The sequence below is a fragment of the Athene noctua genome, chromosome 27 (assembly GCF_965140245.1).
Source record: "Athene noctua chromosome 27, bAthNoc1.hap1.1, whole genome shotgun sequence".
Classification (NCBI taxonomy): Eukaryota; Metazoa; Chordata; class Aves; order Strigiformes; family Strigidae; genus Athene; species Athene noctua.
In genome coordinates this window covers 4,805,350-4,826,682 of record NC_134063.1, presented here as the reverse complement: position 1 = coordinate 4,826,682, position 21,333 = coordinate 4,805,350, and the positions used below count along the sequence as shown (strand labels likewise).

At 53.3% G+C, this 21,333-nt stretch overlaps 1 protein-coding gene across 2 annotated transcripts in view; it reads left to right on the top strand.

The window, feature by feature from the left end:
* SH3GL1 (SH3 domain containing GRB2 like 1, endophilin A2) overlaps positions 1-21,023 on the top strand; it is a 30,227-nt gene extending 9,204 nt beyond the window's left edge. The window contains exons 2-10 of one of the 2 annotated variants that reach the window (XM_074928300.1): positions 9,985-10,053; positions 10,166-10,238; positions 10,884-11,027; positions 12,803-12,936; positions 14,162-14,320; positions 14,875-14,978; positions 16,882-17,006; positions 17,490-17,543; positions 19,203-21,023. In XM_074928300.1, the coding sequence (XP_074784401.1) occupies positions 9,985-10,053; positions 10,166-10,238; positions 10,884-11,027; positions 12,803-12,936; positions 14,162-14,320; positions 14,875-14,978; positions 16,882-17,006; positions 17,490-17,543; positions 19,203-19,399 (1,059 nt within the window). In that variant the 3' untranslated portion in view covers positions 19,400-21,023. The remainder of the gene's footprint in view (positions 1-9,984; positions 10,054-10,165; positions 10,239-10,883; positions 11,028-12,802; positions 12,937-14,161; positions 14,321-14,874; positions 14,979-16,881; positions 17,007-17,489; positions 17,544-19,202) is intronic. The other variant, XM_074928301.1, reaches the window with a different exon arrangement.
* The last annotated feature ends 310 nt before the right edge of the window (positions 21,024-21,333 follow it).

Genomic DNA, 21,333 nt, shown 5'->3' with positions numbered 1-21,333 from the left:
GAGTGCCAGATGTTGGTGTAGCTGTTCTCATAGGAAAGCTCCTCTCAGTTGTATTGGGTGAACTGTAAAGACCAAGGGTGTCTGTACTTCTGTGCTTGGTAGGGATAACGTAATCTAAATGTTATCCCCCCGGATTTGTGGTACACCTATTGCGCTGCCTGCAGGGAGAAAGGCAGTAGTGACGCATCCATAGTGTCAGCTGCAGAGTGACAGCAAACTGCAAAGTGCTGGGAGGGATTTTCTCACATTTGTACCATTCTGAAATGAGCGTTAGCAAGTGTTAATGATGTGCAGCAAGAACAAAAATGGGTTCAGCGTCTTTTTGCATGGGCTGGAAGCACGACAGAGTACCTGGATGTGGAGGACGTCCCCATGTAGAGCTCTTTGAGGAACTGGTGCAGGAGTTTGATCTGGTCCAGCACGTCGCTGCTGGATTGCTCCTGGCAATCTTAGGGACCTGTTTCACTTGTTCCCACTTTCCTTTTCCTTAGGATGCTGTGCTCTGGTCTGATAGCCACTAAGCTTTTCCTTGTATTCAAATTAACAAGGAAAATGCGTATTTATAGTGTTCTCAATTATTTCTCTCCCTCTTTGATGTTTGTGTACACTGAGACATTGCTAGATCCGTCCTGGAATTTTTGCTTGGCCAACACTGTCCCTGTTAAATGTGCTCTGCATGGGGCTCCCTCTGCCCCTCCAAGCCAGGAAGAGGGTTTTTACCTTCTCTTTGATGCAGTTGAGCTCCTGCGTGAGCTCAGCATCTTTTTTGATGTCCCTTCTGTCAGTAAACCTGCCTGGAACTCACCTTGACTCTTCCCTGAGCTCATGAACGCTGTCTGCCACCCAAAACTGAATGCAGCCATGACTAAACTTTTTAGGCAATTGCTCTACGTGTTCCATCATCCTGGTTTGGTTTCATCGTACTGCAAATCCAGAGGTTCTTTTGCTTCCTTCGCTGTTCCTTGATAGTCTCCAGGCTCTGTTGCTCTTTTTTTTTTTTTTTGCTGGGTGATGCCAGTTAGTGTCATGTGCCCTGGGGAGGTGTTTTTTCATCTGTCTTGGTTTGCACAGGAGCAGAAATCCAGTCTGCTGCATTTTTTCAAGCTGTCCTACGGCCATGGTATTTTCCCCAGGGACTTACAGGTGTCGTAAGCCCTCCTGTTCCTTTTTTTCCCCCCCTTGCTTTTCGTGCAATCCCTAGGAGCGGCGTGCAGGCGGACAGTTGGGGCTGATCCTCTGTGCTCTGCCTGAAGGGCAGGACTGCTCTGTGCTCTGCCTCGGTTTGTCATTGAAGCTTTGCAGAAGAGGAAACCGAGGGTTGCAATTACTAGGAGGCACTTCTAGTGCTCTGTACTGTTATATCCCCTCTAATGAGCGGCTCCAAGTCTCAAATGCAAGGAGCTGCTCGTCTTTTTCCCCTGGGTCTGCGAAGGCCGGGTGGAGTTGCTGAGGAATGATGGCTCAGCAGCTTTGCAAAAGTCAGGCTGTGATTCACTAAGGCTCTTCCGAGATAGGACATGGGGAGGTTGAGCAGGAAATCTGGATGCAAGGCAAATATTCCACATTTCCCCTCGGTTTAGTGGACTTCCTCTGAATTGCTGTAGTCATTGCAAGTGGGTGAGAAGGGCATTGCGGGGGAAGAGAGGAGAGCTGCCGCTTTTTTCCTTATGTGTTTTTGTTTTCCCTGCTAACTTGACCCGATTTTTTTTTTTTTTTTCCAGCTGAATAGAAATTATGTCTCACTTTGGTACATAGCATGCGAGAAGTAACTAATAATAGGAGAAAATACTTATGATGCAAATGTCTGTTGCTGACTGTTGGGAGGTGCCCCGTTCCCTGTAGCAAGAACATTTCAACATTTCAAATGTCTCCCCATGGCAAGAGCTGCGTACTGAAACCTTTCTCCTCTGGGGTGAGTCTGCTTTTACGGCAGCGTTGTGCCCTTTTGGCAGGCTGGCCCTTCCCTGCTTCGGCATTAGCCAGGGCAAGTCGAGCTGCCACCTTCTGCTTGGCTCGGGAAGGAGGAAGAGTTAGCTTGGAGAGCACCGAGATGAACACAAAGCCTCGTAAACAGGGATCACAACCAGGATTGTAAATACTGTCATGCTACAGACAAGGAAAGGATGAATCCCCCGAGCAAACAGGCAGTGGCTGCATTGCAGTACATCTGTACGCCCTTCTCTGGCCTGAGCTCTGCGAGTGTGACCTGCTGGCTGCTGCTTAAGTTACTTTTTTTTTTTTTTTTTTTTTTTTTTTTTTTAATTCATGCTGTCCTCATTCCTCTGAGCCCATCTGCTGGATGGAGATGAGTCATTCGATAGTGCTTTGAGTAGGTGATTTGACAGGTGGCTCCCTAGAAAGCTGTCTTTGCATGCAGCAGCTCTTTCTCTGCAGTTTCTATACGATAAGATTACAACCTGAGGTCACTTTGAAGGCTTTCTGCCTTGTCGGGAGGGAAGGGAAGGAGCTCTTCATTGTTCTGGGCTGACCTTCCTGCTCAAAATCAAGGCAATTCCTCCGGCGTTGGGTGGAGAGTGGCTAGATCCCCATCTCAGATGGCGAGGGGGTGGAAAGCTCAGTTTGTTTCTAGACACGTTTCCCTGGTGCACGTGTCCGGAGGCAGCGGAGCACCTCTACGTGCTTTTGCACAACTGCATCGCTGGTGCTTGGGTGGTGAGTCTTGGATGGGAATGGCCCTCCTCATGAGAGGTGGGAACGGGAAAAATAAATGCAAGAAAGTTCAAGAGAAGATTAAGAGTTGGATAACAGAGTAGAAGTGCTCCTGTGAGCTATTTAGCAGGGAGACCCGGACAACTTAGGTGGCCAGTGGAGCAGTCAGGTGCCCCACGACAGGTTAGATCAATGGTAGGTTGACATTAGGAGCCAGCAGCAGGGTCTTGCTCAGAGAGGCAGGAGGGCACGAGCTTCGGCTGCCCTTCCTCTTCCTCTGGTTTGTCCCACAGCCCAACGGGGATGTGAGAGTTGGTGAGACGGTGTCTGCCAAGTCACATCCACCTTCTGTTTTTAGCTCTGCTGCTAACCTGCTCTTGACAGTAGGCAAATCACTTCCTCTCGTGCTCTTTCCTCTTCTAGCACTTGTCAGTCTTCTCTCCTTAGAGTGACAGCTTTTGGGGTGAGAAGGTCCAGTGGGTGCAGCAGTGCTCAGCCCCACAAGAACCACAGAGCTGCTGGGTGCCTCCAGTCCCCCAGCTATCTGGAGCATGGGGATCTGCTAGAGAGCGTGCCTTCCTCTTCGTTACGAGGCCAGTGGTAATTGTTCATCCCCTGTTCCACACAATAAATGCTCAGATCTGTTTTCTTCTCCTTAAAGTAGGTCAGAAGTTGCTCACGTTAGCGTGTGCTTTGCTGTGGGCGTGCCGATCTCTCCTTAAACTGGGGTGTCTGCTGCCTCTCAGCAGCGTCCTTCCTTAAGAATGGATGCCTTCCATTTTTAATTTAAAAAAAAAAAAAAAGCTTAAAAGCCTCTAAGGAAGCAGAATACAGTCAGATCTACAAAGCTAATGTGAACAGACAGACCTGCAGGCTGGCTGGGGAGAAGGGAGGTGTGCGTGGTGTGCAAGCTCTCGGGTTTGCATCAGCTGCTGCTGCTCCACGGGAACTGCCCGGTCATCCCGTCCCAGTTCCCAGCCCTGTGTGCTCGCTGCCTTTGTGGCCAGGAGCTGGAGATGGCGAAATGGCGAGGCTCCACACGGTGTATGCTCTGGATCCCAACTGGTGTCTGCTGCTGGACCAGCACCTTCCAGTCTTGCCCCGTTTGCAAGAATTACGCCAGGAAGGTGACAATTAACTTTTAATGAGACGTTTTGTGTTGACACGGACAGGCAGCACATCAGAGCTCAGACATCTGCAGGGGATTGCCATCGGCCCTGAGACACCTCCCGGTACAAGCTGGTCCCACAAGGAGCCTCTGTGGCGGCAGAGACATGTGGGGTGCTCGAGGGGGGACCCCAGGGTGTTTCCCAGGCGCTGCAGCTGGGCTTCAGCACGCTGTTAGAAACGAAATGTGCTTCGAGGAGGCTTTTCTGGGGCTCTGCAGCCCCACTGTTGCCAAGCCCCCCTGACTGCAGCCAAGTGACTAAACCCATTTGCTACCCGTCTATTTTAACGCTTAAACACACACGCAGCGACAGAGTAAATTTTCACGTTGGCTCTGTGGAGCTGTGACTGCCCAGCTGCCTCTTACACTGTGGTAATAAAGTTACCGGTGAAGATGACTGAAAATTACACTTAATGTCAGGGAGTCACGCCTTGCTGAGCTGGGGTGGTGGCGATGGCTTTATTTAGCTTTTATGGAGCATCCCACAGATCTGTGCCACTGGGCATGACTGAAACTGGGCGCTAGCAATCCCAGTTAATCCTGGTTTTCCTTAATTACTGCTTCTACGTGTCTCTCCCAGGCTGTCGTGTTCTACTCAAGCCCTCTTCACCTGGGACTCAAGACATTTACAGCACCTTTTTTTAATTGTTTTGTGGGCTGGCTTTTTCCACTAGACTTGCTCTTTCCTGATGAAGGGAGCCAGGGTAGAGCTGCTCGTCTGTTTGCTTGTCTGTGGGTTTTTTATTTCTGTTGAGAGGCGGAGGGTGGTGGGGAGGAAGAGGAAGGCTTTGATAATGCCAGCGACTGGAGGAATAAGGTTTTCATTCTACTGCAGGCAACTGTTTTTGGATGCAAGGATGGCGTATGTTTGATGTGTTATAAACAGGACTGACTGTTTATTACGGAAAAAGAAAGCAAGTTTTTTTTAAAAAAAGAATATTTTTCTGTGTTTCTCTTAGTGTGTTTTGCTTGTTTGAGGCTGAGGGAATTGGGGATAATTTCCCATTTTAAACTGTATAAAGGCCTGTGGGAAAGTTGCCGAAAATGTCACTTATTGCTCCCACATCCGTGGGTTGGGCAGACAAGGACCTTCAGGGTGGGGTGTGCTGCAAATCTGCCCTCCTCTGGGTTTCGAGGTGCCTTGCAGGTGCTCCTCAGTTGGGGGAGGTTTGGCTGATGGCATCTTCCCTCTCAGTTTGTCATGAATTTTGTTGATGATGCTGTACAGAAATCTCCTTTTTCTTTTTTTTTTTTTTTTTTTCTATGCATCTTTCACACCTCTGCCAACAGCAGCCTGTGGGAGCAATGCAGCAAGGCCACGGTGCAGAACAGCCCTTGCCATTGCTCTGAGCTGGGCCTGCCCATCTCCTCTTGGGGAACAGCCTCATCTACTCCCCACAAAACCTCTCCCGATCCTCTGTGCTCCTAAATTTATCCAGATACACCCCGGCCAAACACACCTGCCGCGTGGCAAAACATGCCGGGCATGGGCCTGTGCTCCAGGCTCCTGGCAGGAATGTTAATGGGGGCGATGCTGCAGCCAGCAAGGAGGGAAATGCGATTTTTGGATGGGAGCGGGTGTGTCGCGGTCCTTCTCCAGGCCTTTGGGATCTGTCTGTGTTTCAGTGACGGTGTGGGCAGACTGGTACCTGTCTGTCCAATCCGTCTGGTTCACATAAGGATGCCCAGTGCGCTATAGCAAGGGGTGGACACTCAGGTTTCTTTATTTGCTGCAAGTTGTCCTGGAGCTGAGCGGGTGAGATGAAGGAATGGTGAGTTTTGAGGAGGGGCGCGTGGATTTTGTGTCGTAAGTTGGGAGTGGCTGTGCAGCCTCCCCTTGTTACTCTCCCACTCCCAGCTGTAAAAGAGAAGCCCTCTTCATCGTGCCGTTCTTCCCCCTCTGTGTACACATACCATTCCTGCCTCTCCCCATAGCCAACCTCCTGCTGCAGTCGTTAGTTTAAACAATAGGTCTTTCATTTCCGAAGATCTTCCACCACGGGCAGCCCTCCGGTGGGTTTTGAACAGCGAGGGGAAGTCGGGATTGTTCGTGTTCCCACGCCCCCTGCAAAGGAAACCAATGGAAGCCCCCAGGAGTTGATGCTCTTTAAAATGAAGCTGCAGAAACTGCAAAGCACAGTTGGGAGCAGCCCGTCGATGGCAAGAAGTGGCCGTATCTCAGCCCTCTGAATTAGCTGTCCTGCAGGTGAAGCAGGCTGGATGCCACGCTCCCGGTGATGCTCACCAAGGGTGGGAGCTGCTGCACCCCGGCACAGCGCAGGAGCCCTACATCAGCCTTGAATTAAGTGCACCTCCCTACTCTCTGATCTCAGGTCGGAGCTATCTAGGGCATATTTTAACTGCCAGTATCCTTTTAATTAAACATGGATGGGAAGCGAGGGATTGATTCCTGGCTTCTCTGTTGGAGTTTGCGTGCACCGTCTGCTTCAGCCCTCTTCCCCCACCCTGCGGCGTGGTTTGGTTAGGATGCCAGGTAAACAGCCATCCCATTTGGAAGCAGTTTTTATCTCACTGCGCCGTGACGCCCAACAATATCACCTTGTGCTAATATTTGCTCTAGGAAGCATTTGGCTTCGGCTGCTGCGGCAGCGTGGCTGAGGAGGGCGTCTGCTCTGTCACTTCACCCTGCGAGCTGCGGCAGGGCTTGCTTCAGGTTTAACCTTTTAGTCTGTGTCCCATCCTGGCAGGGCTGGGAGATTAAAGAAATGAGAGAGTATAGACTCGTTCTCATCTTTCACTCTGAGTCAGCTGATGCGCTTCAGCATAAGTCTGCAAGAGAGTATTTGGGCCACTGGATTTGGTTAACGATTTGCATGTCTTGCCTTGCCAGTCCCTTCCCTGCGTTCACATCTGTCTTGATAGCAGCGTTTGTGAGCAGTTAGGTCCCCAAGCAGTGCAAGACAGACGTGTCTCTTGGCTGTTCGAGAAATAAAAGTGCAGAAGAACTGTTGCCACATCCTCAAAAAAGCCCCTGAACTGCTCCCCGAGGGAAGCTGTGCTGGGATGGGCACTGACAGCATTTCACCAACCATCTTACGGTTCGCTCAGATGCTACAGGCAGCGCGTGGACACTTCCTTCCTCTCCCATCCTGCGAGCAAAGGGGTGAGCTTCCCGGTGACCTTAAAGCTCCCCTGAGAAAGGCAGCTGCTTATTTGCCAGCCCTCGCAGGCTCTTTGCAGGCAGCGCGATGAGATGCACGATGTGGCACTTGGAAACTTGGCTCCCAGTCGTGTCGTGAAGCTCTAGGTTAAACAAGGAGCCGGCGAGGGCTTCTCCTGGCTCGTGTCTTGGCTAGCACCGTGGGGGAATCTGCATTAGTTTGTCTTCCTGCCTGACAGATTTGGGAGTGTGGGGATAGGGATGGAGCCACTGTGGATGGCACACAGTCCCTCCTTCTTTCCTCCTGTGACGAATCCTCCCAGTTTAATTAGAGCCAGCAGTGAGAGAACCTCAATCTTATTATTCTTTCGCAGCAGGGCACCAGTAGCGTTTCTTGGACGTCAAAAAGAGGATTAAATGAGTCTGCAAGTGAGGGTTTTTTTCCTCCTTCACATCTCTTGGCTCTCTGGGAGGGTGTTAAGCCTCCAAAAATCACTGTGGTGATCAGTGCCTTTGACATGGCATGCAGTCCCTGATTACAGCCGAGCTCCCTGCCAGAGGGGTTATTTGCAGCTTTCTGGGCTGCAGATCCGTGGGTGGGTGGGTGGAGAAAAGTGGGAATGCAATTGCTTGGGATAATTGCACCCTTCCCAGGTGTCTTAAGGACTAAAGGAGGTTTCCGGAGGTGCGACCTTTCCAAAAAGCCATCCACGGCCCTTTCTGGTTGCGGAGGCTGCGGGACTTTTGGCAGGGGACAGGCGATGGCAGCTGGGAGCAAGCTTTGCTCTGCTGCGCTTGCCCTGGCAGGCAGAGCAACTGCTCCGTGGGGTTATTTTTCTAGACTCGGAGTGTCTAGAGAGGAACGTGTGCCTCCCCAGCTCGGGGCTGGCTTGCCAGGGTGTGCGCTGGCACCCCAAGCACGGAGCAGGCATCCAAAAAAAGCAAGAAATCACGCTCGGATCAGCTGCCCATCTGCAGGCAGCTATGGGATGGTGATATCCCTTCGAGCCTCTTGTGTGTGCTCGCCGGGATGCAGGACTGGGCCATCCTGGCGCTCTCTCGCTGAGTCCTGTGGACCTGCGAAGACCTTATCTGAGGGCTAAGCAGGAGAATGAAATCCAGAGCTGAGCTGGATGAACCAGGAGAGCAGCAACCTTTTCCTTTCCCCCCAGTGTCTAAATGTCAAGGGTGAACTCCAGCAATCCCTCATTGTCTGGCATCTTGTGTCCATTGCTGAACTGTGCTTCCTCCAAAAGAGATAAAAAAAGGCTCCCCTTGCTGCAGCGAGGCCCCAAGAGGCTCTTGCCTCGTTTGCCAGCCTCCTCAAACCCTTGTTTTGGCCCTGCAGTGACTGGTGCTGCGCAGCTCCATCCTGAGCGGTCGGTTAGAAGAGCTCTCCACGCTCCCCAGTCTCTCCTCCACGGTGTCTGCGCTGCCTCAGCAGTGTTGAAGGGTTGCTGGTGTCTCCCCACCCAGCCGCAAGAAGCGTATCGGCCCTGTCTGTGCTCTGAGCCACACTGTTTGTGCTCAGCACCAGAGCTGGGTGCTTGGCGTACCGAGGGGCTTTGAATACGCACGCTTTTTTTTTTTTTTCCTCCTCCCTATTTTGGGATCTGGAAATGGGATTTTGCTGAAACGCTGAAGATCTTGTTGTTCTTTGTAACAACAAGCGTTTCTTCTGCGTGTCCTGCTTGGTAACTTGATTTTGGGGGGGCTGAGCGCTGTATGGTAGGTGCAAGCACTCAGGGCAGCGTGGCTGGCAGCGTGTCTCCAGGTGCTTCTGAAACTGGATGATTACCTAAAGGCTTTTTCCGCCCACCCCACCCACCCCCCCCTTAAAAAAATAAGGAATAATTTTGAATCCCTGTGGGAGCAGGAGGGTTCCAGAGGAAAAAAGATAAAATCAACTATTTGATGTTGAAGTAAACAAACCTGTATTGTTCGTCCAGAGCTGGAGTTTTGACTACAAACAGGATAAATCCTGGCAGTGCCCTGCAGCAGGCATCAAGTGCTTGGGAGTCAGCGCCTGTTTCCTAGAACACTTGTGATCTCTCTGTAGGTAATTTGCTGTCTGTTTGGACCAGTCTGGGGCAAGATAATCGCTAATTTTGCCCACGTGTATGTCCTGCATCCCTAGGCACTGCCACTTGCTTTGCCACAGCGGGATGGGGCTGGGAAGGAAATTTTCCATTTTGGGCTGCAGGGAAGGACACTTTTAGGTGGATATAATAAGGCATTTACTGTCTTTCAGCTCAAGCAGTTGCATGGTGAGATTTAGGGGGCGGGTTTTTTTTTCTTAGACCAAGCAATATTTAGAAGAAAGCTGATAAGCCCTTTACACAAGTAGCCAAAAGCAGCCCTGTCTTTACAGCTTGTCAAACATCTCACCTTTTCACTAGTTTTAGAACAGGCGTCAGAGACGCTTTGATAAATGGATTTGAAAACTTTACTGTAGCTTCTGCAGGTCCCTTTATCCTCTGCTTACAAAGAATTCAAAACCCCTGTGCCCCAGATCCTGAGCTCCTCCAGCATTTCCCCTGGGAGTGCTGGTTTAGAGCTTTGAGAGGTCTCTGCTCTCTCCAGACTCTGTTCTTGTGCTGGCTGCTGTGAGCAGAGTGTGTTCATTCCCTGTTTACTTGCATTTTGCCGTGTGTGTAACTGAAGCCTTGGCTCAAAATGGAGTCGAGAGACAATTCTGCCGCTAGCTTTTTCCAGCAAGCGTTGGAGTTGGAGCCGTGTGGTGTGATTTAAGGAGCTGCGTAGCTTCTGTTGGGTGAGGAATATCCTGACTGAGCCGCGCTTCGGGAGGGTAGGAGATGCCTGGATTTTTAGTGGGGCGCTGTTAGTAAAGAGCCACGTCTTTTTGATGTGTGTTGGACTGTTCCTGCCCCCTCCTTTCTCTTGCAGATGCTCTCTGGATCACCCCTCTTCCCTTTCTGTCCCAGGGACATGCTACATGAGGTATAAGGAGCTTTAAGCAGTTAGTACCATGCCTGATTTCTCCTCCCTTGTTCTTTTTCTGCAGCTGGTCAGCGAGAAAGTTGGAGGGGCTGAAGGGACCAAGCTAGATGATGACTTCAAGGAAATGGAAAAGGTGAGTAGGGAACAAGAGAAATCTCTAAAATTGCCCATTTAACTCTTCCGTGACCTTTCTAAAGTCCCAAGCTGATCCTTACTGCTGCTGGGTCATCTTGTCTTTCCCACAGAAAGTGGACCTGACCAGCAAGGCAGTTACAGAAGTATTGACCAGAACAATAGAGTACCTCCAGCCGAACCCAGGTGAGTGCCTGGACCTCTCCTGTCTCCTTCCCTCTGCCCCCCAGTTTTCCAGGGAAAGAGGCAGAGAGGACAGAGAGGCATCAGAGGGAACCTTTTTTGCCCTGAGATATTGGTCACCAGCCCACATTCAAGATTAGGCAAGTCAAGTGAAGATCCTGGTACCCCTCTTGTGGTGTTCCTGGTCTGTAAGATGCTGCTGTTGGTGTTGAACAGTGAAAGAACAGACACATCTTTAGCCTTGGACCTAGAGGCGCCCTGAAGGGGACCTGTTTTTCCTGGGGTGTCCAGAAAAAGTGGCATCCCTGGGCTGGGAAGGGATGACTGGCTTTGCAGGCATCGCCTCTGGAGCTTGCTGACCTGCGTGCTTCCAGCCAGCTCGTTCAGAGAGCACTCCAGGGACTATGGGAGGGCTGGGGAAACTCCTTTGGCCTTCACTGGTGAGCTGTGGGGAACTATTTTTGCTTGCTGTCTTGGAAAATAAACTTCTCTTTTTGTAGCAAATGGTATTTCTGGTAGATGAAGACAATAGAGCTTCTTGGCTTTGGATGTATCTTTAAAAAAAAAAAAAAAAAAAGTTGGCAGTGGCCAGCAGCTGCTGGCAAGTCCAAGTAATTGCAAACACGGCTGTGGCTGTTTCTGTGCCAGCTTCCAGAGCCAAGCTAACCATGCTCAACACGATGTCGAAGATCCGCGGGCAGGTGAAGAACCCCGGCTACCCGCAGTCGGAAGGGCTGCTGGGGGAGAGCATGATCCGATACGGCAAGGAGCTGGGCGAGGACTCCAACTTCGGTGAGTGTCCCTTCGGGCCAGCTCCCCCTAGGAGCGTGTAGATGAGATGGCGAAGGCTGCTGCCAAATTTCCAAGCGGTTATTCTCAATTCTGGAAAGGCTGCGTGACCCTTTGTGTCACCTCACGGGACTGGGGGGCTCTTAAAAGAAGTTTGAAGCCTTCTACCCAGGGCGGGAGGGAAGGCGTGAGCAGAGCCCAAGTGTCCTGGATTCCAACCCGTGGCCTTATGTGCAAAACCACCTCATAATGCTTTCTTATTAAACACTGAGATAAATTTACACTTAGGAAAAAGAGGCTTCCTTGCTTCTAAGCTGAACAACAGTGATGTGGAAACTAGATTGAGCAAGATTGGGAGTTTTATGGTGCAGTTTCCAGCTAGAGCTCTGCTATAGGGAGGCTGTGGCCAAGAAGTCGTTTTGCGTGGCGATTTCTCATAACCATGTGTGACTTGCAGGGAGGAGGGGGCTGAAGCCTTTCGGTGACGTCAGTTTTAATCCCCTAAAACATCAGCCTCTGCACGTGACAGACCTGGTACAGTGCACAGCTGTCTGATGGCTTCCAGTGCAGGGAGGAGCCTTCTTGCCTCAGGAAAATTAAAAAGCTCTGGCTACTTTGTGGGAGCAATGAAGGACTCTCGAGAGTGTCTCTGGCCAACTCAGAGCACTGCATCTCTCTTGGCTTGCAGGAACCAGAGTTGTTACAGACAGCAAGGGGGAAGGAAGTTTTTAGAAGAACACACCAAACCTGATTTCCTTTAATAGCCTCTCTGTCAAGGAACACTTAACTTGATAAATGTCTGCGTTAGTACCGCATCCCTCCTTAGGACAGGTTATCTAGAGTTATCACAATGGAAATAACTCTTCTTGTATATTTATTTTTTCAGCTGGACAGTAGAGTGGTGTTTTCACTTTACCCTCTATTTCACTTATGTATTCTCCTCTGCTAATGTAGTGCTGAAATGGTTGGTTTGCCAAAGCTGCACAGGAATAATTTAATCTATAAATGGTTTTCACTGGAATAAAAAGCCAGGACTAAATATGCTTTGCTGCGAGTCCGTCTGGCTTAACTGTCATTGTGGCAGGAGCCTCAGAAAAGCATGAAACTAAATAGGTTTCAAAAAGCAACTCTGAGCTCTCTAATTCAGAGGGGAGGAGAAGGGATGAGGTTGGCCCGGTACAGGTTAGTGTCTAAAAAGAATACAAGGCTTCAGCTTTGCTGCCAGCATCTGGAGAAACTTGAAAAGTTGGTCAGAGCACTCTGGGCTTTAAATTGTCTGAACAAAAGGATAGCCAGGCTGGATCAGACCGAGTGCGCCTCTGCCCCAGGCTTCTCTTGCCATCTGTGGCCAAGGAGCAGAGCAAGGTTAAAGCACTGCTTGGCCAGTTAGCAGCTCAGCAACTGCCTGAGCCAGCAGGGAGTTTAAAAATACTGCTTTTAAAAATATTCATACCTTTTCCTTTCTCTGTGTGGTTGGTAGAGATTGTTCCTGTTTTTCAGAGGGGAAAAAATGAAGCATGTTAGTCAAGTGTCTTGTGTGGAGTCCGTAGCAACAGGGAATTGCCTGCTCGCACGCCGGGCACCGCTTGCTCCGTGCCAGGCTTGGAGATTTGCTCCAGATAGAAACGTGGGGTCGTTGGACGGGGGACGGAGCTTGCACACGCTGGGTGTCTTGGCAGAATGGCTCTGCATGCAGCCGCCACACACTTGGGCTCTGTTTAACTGGCTGGCCCCTTCTCCCTTCTCCCTTTCTCTTCCCTTCCTTTTCTCACTCGAAGGCGATGCGCTTCTTGATGCTGGCGAGTCTATGAAGCGGTTGGCTGAAGTGAAGGACTCTCTGGATATTGAAGTCAAACAAAATTTTATTGATCCCCTCCAGAACCTGTGTGACAAAGACCTGAAAGAGATCCAGGTAAACACCTCCATGTTTTCTCTCCTCCTCATCTCTTTTGTTTCTGGCCTCTTCTGACTATTAGTGCATGTAACCGCTTGCTCTGTCGTGGTGGGCACCAAGGTCTGTTCCCCTGAACTGTGCGTGCTTTCTCTCTCCAGATTCACTAGTATTTATTTCCTCCCTGCTCAGCACCGCTGCTGCTACTGCTCCTGAGCAGCTCATGAGCCTGGATGCAGGTTTGAATGGTTCTTCATTTACCCTAGTTTTTGGAGGGTGCTGTGGGAGTACGTCCCAACACGCGTCCCAACACGCACCTTGGGCTTGCTGAATTTGGTTCTTTGTGCTGTGAGCTCCCAGCCGTGTTACGTTTGGGCTGTCTGTCACTAAACTTCACCATGTTGGCTCTATTGTGTTAGTAGCCTGGATCCTACACCGTAACACTCAGGCTATGAGCAAGTTTCCCTCTAGGCAGCACCTCAAGAAGGCCCAGCGGTGTCTCGCTGGGGAGACACGGAGCTTGACAGCTCTCGTGTGCTGCCACAGGTCCATGCGAAGCACGGCCAGGCTTTGTAACAGGATCCATCCCAACCTGTAATTCACAAGGCAGCTCTCTCAAGTGAATTTTCACTTACAGTGGTGTCCCAGATAAAATAACCACCAACTACTGTTTCAGTACTTATCTGTGCTCCAATTCTGCAGGCTGCCACAGAGCTCATTTAAACAGCCCTGCCCTAAGCAGTCAGGGGATGCAGTGCCCAGAACTTCCATCCCAATTCCTGATCTCCAGAGATCCCCGTCGCTCCCGGGGAGCTGAAAGAAGCAGGCCAACTCTTCATCTTCCCAAAAGGCTTGCGTGGGGAACAGACCAGGCTGCTCCCTGCAGTGTTTTCCTCTAGTTCTTGTCTGGAAGGGGGTGAAATCACATCGTCATGCCAATTTGTTGAGGGCTGTTTCTTAGTAAAAAGCCCCTGCAGCCATGGCAGTAATCCTCTGCCAAGCTGAGTTTGGATGGCCCGGTCCTCCCTGCCACCTCGCAGCAGCCTGGCCTTGCTGTTCTCCATCACTGGAGCCTCTCCGGAGTCTGAACAAAGGTGGGAGCCACAGAGCGTGTGCTCCGAGATCAGGTTTCTGCAATGAACTTGGCCTGTAACTAGAGCTGCCTTCCCAGCAGGAGAGCTTGGCTGCTCCCAGTCTCTGGCTTTTCCTTCTTTTCCTTTACTGTTCATAACCATCCTCTTCCCAGCACCACCTCAAGAAGCTGGAAGGCAGACGCTTGGACTTCGACTACAAGAAGAAACGACAGGGCAAAATCCCCGATGAGGAACTTCGACAGGCCATGGAGAAATTTGAAGAGTCCAAGGAAGTAGCAGAGACCAGTATGCACAACCTCCTAGAAACTGATGTGAGTGCCTGGGGGGGAGCAGCAGCTCCTCTGCCCCGGGCTGAGAGCTCCTGGGTGGGTTGTGTGTTTCTGGGAATACGAGGGTGGGATCTCTCAAGGGATGTAGAAGTTAGACACTAATTTCCACTCTTTGTTTTTGCAAGAGTGGTTTTGCTCTCTGAAAACCCAGATCTTGAGTGCCCAGCACGTGCCTTGCTACTCCTCTTACCCTTTCTGTGGCCCCTCTTTCTAATCCAGCTCTTGGCCAGAGGAGAGGCTGTGGCTGGTACCAAATTGGTCTCTTCTCAGTCTGCTGGTAGGAGAGAGTTTGGGCAGGTAACTCAGCTTTCTTGGAAAGGATTTGAACAGCTAGGGAAGCCCAGAGAGCAGTAGATTGCTGAGTCTCAGCCAGTGCCTCACCTGGTGTCTGAAATCCCAAACCTTCTCCTCACCTCCCCGGGGAAGGGGCCCTTCGCACGCATTCCCCAGTGTGGTCTCAGCCCCCGTGTGCAATGCAGGAGTCTCGTGTCAGCTGGGCAGAGCCCTTCATCCTCCCCTTGGTGTGATTCTTGCAGATTGAGCAGGTGAGCCAGCTCTCGGCCTTGGTGGATGCCCAGCTGGACTACCACAGGCAGGCAGTGCAGATCCTGGATGAGCTGGCAGAAAAACTCAAACGCAGGTGAGTCCCAGGGTGCTGCAGGTGTTCTCTTTTCACAGCCATGACCTGTTCTTGTGATACATGTCTGTAAATACCTGACCATCCCTCTAAATCTGTCTCCTGGTGTTAAAGCTGCTTCTTGCAATCACTAGAGCTTCAATTCAGACCATCTCCGGGTTGGAAGGAGCAATGCACAACCTGCCTTCAGTGACGGGCACATTCTGACACCTGAAACAAAGCCTCCGCACCTGCGCCGTGGGCAGCTGGTCTCTGCTGGGCTGAGCCCTGCCTGGAGCAGGGTGTGCTGCTCCCAGAGAGGCCAGAGTTGAATTTGGAAGGGGTGGAGAAGGGTGAAATGCCCTTCATGCCAGGGCTCGTGGCTCCTTGCGCTGCGGGCGTTGGGTGTGGGAGTGTCCCCACATAGTGCCTTTTGGCCAGAGCCAGGATCAAATCAGAAGCTGCATCATGCTGTTGGAGCAGATGGCTCAGATGTCACAAGCTGGACGTGCCTGTCACCCTGTGTCACCCGGAACTGCCTAGCCGAGAGTCTTTGTGCCGTTACCTTCAGTTGTGGTTAAGGAGGGTGCCTGGACGCTGGCCGTGGTTGTGGCCCAAAAAGGTCCGTGTCAAGGGCTCCCAGTTGCACTGAAGACCAGAAGGTGACTGCAGAATGGTGGGGATGATGTGATGGCCAGTGGAAGAGCACCTGCATCACCTCCTTAAAGGCTGCCATCTGTGAGCCCACTGCCAGAACCCCCGTTTTCACAGAATCACACAGAATCATCTGGGTTGGAAAAGCCCTTGAAGCTCCTCCAGCCCAACCATGACCCTCCCCCTGACCGTTCCCAACTCCCCCAGATCCCTCAGCGCTGGCTCAGCCCGACTCTTCAACCCCCCCAGGGATCCCGGGGACTCCCCCCTGCCCTGGGCAGCCCATTCCAACGCCCAACAGCCCCTTCTGCACAGAAATCCTTCCTCAGAGCCAGCCTGACCCTGCCCTGGGCAGCTTGAGGCCATTCCCTCGGGGCCTGGCGCTGGCTCCTTGGCTCCAGAGACTCATCCCCCCTCTCTGCCCCCTCCTGGCAGGGAGTTGCAGAGGGCCGGGAGCCCTCCTCTCCCTCCTGTCTCCGGGCAGATCCTGCTGCAGACGTGGTGCTGCTGCGCCTGCTCTGGAGTTTTGATCCACGGGAGCTGGTGAAAGGCAGATGGGTGTCTGGCATGCAGGAGCAGGGAGAGCCAAGGAGCTGCCTGGTCTTGTTGCTCTCCCTGCCCCTCCTCGAGTGCCTGACCTCTGCAGCAGCCCTGGGGAATGTGTGGTTGCTGCCAAAATGCCAAGAAACACAGAGGTGCTGCTGAAATACTGAGCGAGCTGGATGACATGACTGCCATGACTTGCGCAGTTCTTCCTGCTGCTCTGTCTCACCTGAGCAAACACGTCCCCTGACACTGGCTGAGGAAGGAGCGATGGCTTCGCTGCATCTGGGGCTTCCCTGCGGAGCCAGGGACCTGCCTTCCTCAGCCCGGCAGCCTCCCTCCTTCTCAGGGCGATTTGGCGATGCTGCCCTGCTGTTCTTTCCTCGCTGAAGAAACTGCTGAGTGGATCCTGTGTCTGGTTCGAATTAAGAAATTCTGGGAGGATCCTGCCAAATGTGTTTCGGAACTGCAGCACGAGTGTCCTCTGCTGGTCTGAAGTGCCTGAGACACCTCCGTGGCAAATCCTGGGGCGTGTGGCTCTCTCTGAGGCCTGGGTCCCAAACCTTGGGCAAGATCCATCTTCAAAACGCCCCAGCACAGAGGGTTGTGCAGTTTCTTGTCTACAAACCAATTTGCTTCTCTGTGGAGCCACCGAGGAGGATAAATATGTTGATCTCATGATATTCTGCTTCATATTTAATTTTATCCGGATTTCTTTTCCTTCTTCCAGAATGAGGGAGGCCTCCTCACGTCCCAAGCGGGAATACAAGCCCAAACCCAGGGAGACATACGACTTTGGAGAGACTGACCAATCTAATGGGGGCTTCTCCTGCAATCCTACCCCCAAAGTCTCAGGTAAAGTTGTCGTGTGTTGTGTGTGTGTGCACATAGGTGCCTCTGGAGCAGCCTCCTGGGGTTGGAGGGGAACTGCTCTGCCTGGAAATGATGTTTCTGGTGTGCTGGATGTGCCTGCACGAGCTGGTGGCTCTGAGAAATGTCAGAAATGCCTCTAGACTGGGGCTGTTTTCTGTTGGGGCCCAGCAGCCTCTGTTGTATTGGCTCTGGGGATGTCCCAGCAGGGTCCCCAGCTCGGGCCGCTCGCTTGCAGTGCCCAGTCAGTGCCAGCAGTGGCAGACAGGAAAAATGAAGCATCTCCTGCTCCCTCCCCGTCTTCCATCACGCCGCATCCGTCCCTCCCTGGTCCTGGCGAGGCAGGCGGGCTTCTAACACAGCATGTGGGCCACCCTGTTTCTCCTAACAGATCCTCCCTTTGAGCCCTGCCTTTCCCTCTCTCCAGTTCACGTTGTTTTAAGCATGTCTCTTTTTGTTTGGAAGCAGCTTCCTCCTCTTTCCGATCCGACAAGCCGTCCCGGGCCTCCGTCAGGAGTATCCGTGAGTTTCCTCCCTCCGCACTGCATGATGTGTGACCATCTCTCCCCACCCCTCCTCGCTCCTCCTTCCGTGACGCTGCTGCTTGGAGCTGCTAATACCTCCATGCTGAGCCTGGCCACCAGGACAGCTAAGCTAAGCTGAGCTAAGCCTTGAGCTAAGCCCCAAATTAAAACAGCCACGCTATATTGGTATTTACCACTCCAAAGCTGGGGCCTTTGCTCATGGGGAGGAGTTGTAGCAGCTATCAACACGCAGGCATGTCCTACGTGAGGCCACAGGGATCAGATGCTTTTCCCTGAGGTATCAGACGTCTCGAGGATTTGCCCTGTTCTGGTTACAAGCACCCCAGCCTGGATCTCTCTCACTCTGGCTCATGCTGCCCCCCCTGTACCCCGCTGCTGGAGGGCTGGGCTGGGGGAGCAGGTAGAGCCTTGGCACACTGAGTGGGTTTTATGGTCACAGCTGGGCAACAAGGAGCCTTGAATGGGGGGTTGTGGTGTGATGTGGGGTCCATGGGTCAGCATTCCTGCTGAAGGGTCCCGTTGGGGTCCCGTTGGGGTCCCGTGGCCAGGCTGGGTCTGTGGCTTGGAGGCACTGTGGTGGGGAAAGCTCGTGGTGGTGCAGCCGCAGGGGCAGGAGGACTCTGAGGAGCCTGGTGTGGGGGAAGTGCTGTGGTGGTGGGACCAGCTTGGTATTTTGGGAAGTTAATCTTAAAAACATGAACTTGCTTGGCTGCCGCTTTTGGTGTTTTCCAAGTTCTCTTCTAATGCTGGGTCCCTCCTTGCTGTGGATGTTCAGCAGACCCGATGCACTGGCTGCCCTTTGTGCCATTCCCCTGCCCTGGCTGGGAGAGCCCCGGGCAGTGGGGAGGGGAGGGGGGGTCCCGCAGACCCCGGGGGTCTGTATTAGCTCAGTCCCTTTCAGAAGGATCCCTACAGCTGCCTAAAACATTAGTGCCTAGACAGAGCAGGCAGCAGCTTTTCCTGCTGTAAAAATACCCCCTTTGCAGTCAGGTCTGATGCTAAAATCACAGAACTGAGATGTGGGAAAGAGACTTTTTGGTTTTCTGCCCATTTTGGGGGGGGCCTCTCCTGCATCACCGAGCTGCTAATGGATTGGAAGCCCTGTGCCCGGGGAGGCAGTTGCAGACATCTCCCTCCCATCACCCTCAGCCTCAGGGTGACCTCTCTAAAGGGACCCCTGGGGTCCTCCTCCACCACGTACTGACGTGTAACCCCATTGACTGATGACCTGCACAGCAGCTTCTCTCATCTCTGGAGAAAGAATGTGGCTTTTAAAATCTAATTTAGGTTGGAATTCAGCTTAGAGCAGGAGAAGCCCAAGCAGCACAGGGTGCTGGAGGCAGGGGTCTGCTTTGGGAGAAGCTCACGAAGGACGTGGTTGGAAGAAAGTGGAGGGATTAGTGAGCTAAAAGCCAGTGAGGGATTTAAAGTTAATGATTTGCTGTTGTGGGGGCAGAGTGAAGGGGCAGCTTCTCCTGGGCACGCCAGAGCCTGGTTGTGAAGCCATCGGTGCCAGCCCCAGCTCTGGCAGGGCCGGTGGCCCCGCGCAGTGTGCGGGTCCGGCGAGCCGGGGGCTTGAGGAGGAGGAGGGTGTGCAGGGTGTCCGGCTCACCTCTGCCCCCACCTCTCCCCGCAGCCCCCCTGGACCAGCCCTGCTGCAAGGCTCTCTACGACTTCGAACCCGAAAACGACGGCGAGCTGGGCTTCAAGGAAGGCGACATCATCACCCTGACCAACCAGATCGACGAAAACTGGTACGAGGGCATGATCAACGGCCAGTCGGGCTTCTTCCCCCTCAACTACGTGGAAGTGCTGGTTCCGCTACCTCAGTGAAACGGCGTCGCTCCCCCCCCTCCGCTCGCGCGGGGCCGAGCCTCCATTCCACCTCCATCCTGACACCGGCCCTCTCCGGCGGCGGGGCCGCGTTATCTCCACGTCACCTCGGGGTGAGATTGCCACCAGGGAACAAGCCAGAAGGGTCGAACGGCCCCCCTACCCTCTGTGAATTTGGTTAATTTTTTTTTTTTTGTCCTTCTGGTGCTTGAACTTCGGTACTTTGCGCGCCCTGCCAGGTCCCATCCCCCCCCCCAGCCTGTACGATTGTCACAGGCCTCTCCCTCTCCAGTTTTTTGTCTTTCCTTTGGGTCGAGCATCCGGATGAGCCAGGTGGGAGAGGGGGGATGCATCCTTCACACTGAGCATCAGCGCGGGGAGACGAGATGCACGGCCCAGGGGTGGGGGGGCAAGGCAGGCCCCAGCGTAACCGAGGGGCAAGACCTTCAACATCCCCCCCACCCCGCTGAACACTACCCCTCTCCCCACCGCTGACCAGCCTCCCTACAGCCCAACAGGACCCCGGCTCTCCCTGATGCCATGGCACAACAACACTACGCCACCCATCAAACACTAAGCCAGCCCCGTGGCGCGGGTGCTGAGCCCTGCTTGGGGTGCTGAGGCCGGCCTGGGGCTCTGTGCTGTCCCTCCCCGCCCCGCAGGGACAGAGCAGGGATGTCCCCAGCCTCCTGTTAGCCCCCTGCCCCCTCTGCACTCCAAAGGGGGTGGCTGCTTCCTTTGGCCCTTGATTTTAAGTATTTTACACCAGGTTGCTTCTGGACCTTGGGTTTTCTTTATTACAAACTCTATCGAGTCTGTCAGAGCTGGGGGATAATTGGGGGGGGGCAGAATTGGGCCCCAGCCCGGGGTCTACCCACCGTGGGGCAGAGCAGGTCGTGGCTCCTCTCCCTCCAAGGTTCTGCACTTACTCTCCCCGGGGAGTTACTCTCAACTGGGGGCTCACGGCCGCAGGGCTGGAGCTTTGGCTGATCCTCATGTGCCTTTCCTGTGCTGCCCCCCCCCCCAGCGACCCTCCTTCTGGGGGAGCAACGTCCCCGCCTCTGCCACCAGGTTTGGTGGGAAAAGGTATTACGATACCACCTCTGCCACAGCCCCAAGCCTCCCCGCCTGTCCCTCACCGTGGGGATCAGGATGGGGCCTGAGAGCGGCAGCGCTCGCCCCATGCCTCAATTTGGTGGTTTTTCTTGCTAGAAAAGTGGCTTCTTCCCCGTTCCTCGGCCTTGGCCAGGCTCTGGCACCTCTCCTCTGAGCCCCGGCTCCGATGGGGCCCGTGCTGCAGCACATCCCTGTCCCTGCTGCTCCCGGCTCCTGTTACAGTTCCACAGCCCCTTTTCAGTGATTTTTAGCCGTGCATGTCGATGTGTGTCCGATCCCCTGCCGCGCCGTGCTCCGAGCGCTGCCCCCTGCTCCCAGACACGGGGGGCACGGGGCAGCTCCCCCTCGCTCCCAGCAGCGCAGGGAGCCCAAGGGCCCCCCCTCGGGGCCCTTGCCTCTGTCCCCTCCCCAGTGGGGACCGGGGTCACATCCCGGGAACGCTGGCTCCTGCTCAGGTGGATTGAAATGCGTTTTGTCAGCTGGGACAACTTGTTAGACCTTTTTTGGTAATGGTTTCTCCTGGTTTTTAGGGGGAAAAAAAAAAAAAAAAAAAAGACGACCCACAAATCTCGACTTGTATCTCTGAACGAAAGTATTAAATGTTTTCTTCTTTCTAATGGCTGCGTTCTCTGTGAGCGCGGGGCTGGGCTCCGGGGGGGCCACGGCGGGATGGAGGAGCAGCCCCAGAGGAACGTGTCCCCCCGCCCCGATTCGGTCCCCCAAATCAGGTAGCTGGATGGCGACTGCACCCCGCGAGGCCACCGGCACCGTCCCCCACCGCAGCGCTGGCGCCGTGTCCCCGAGGCAGCGCAGCCGCA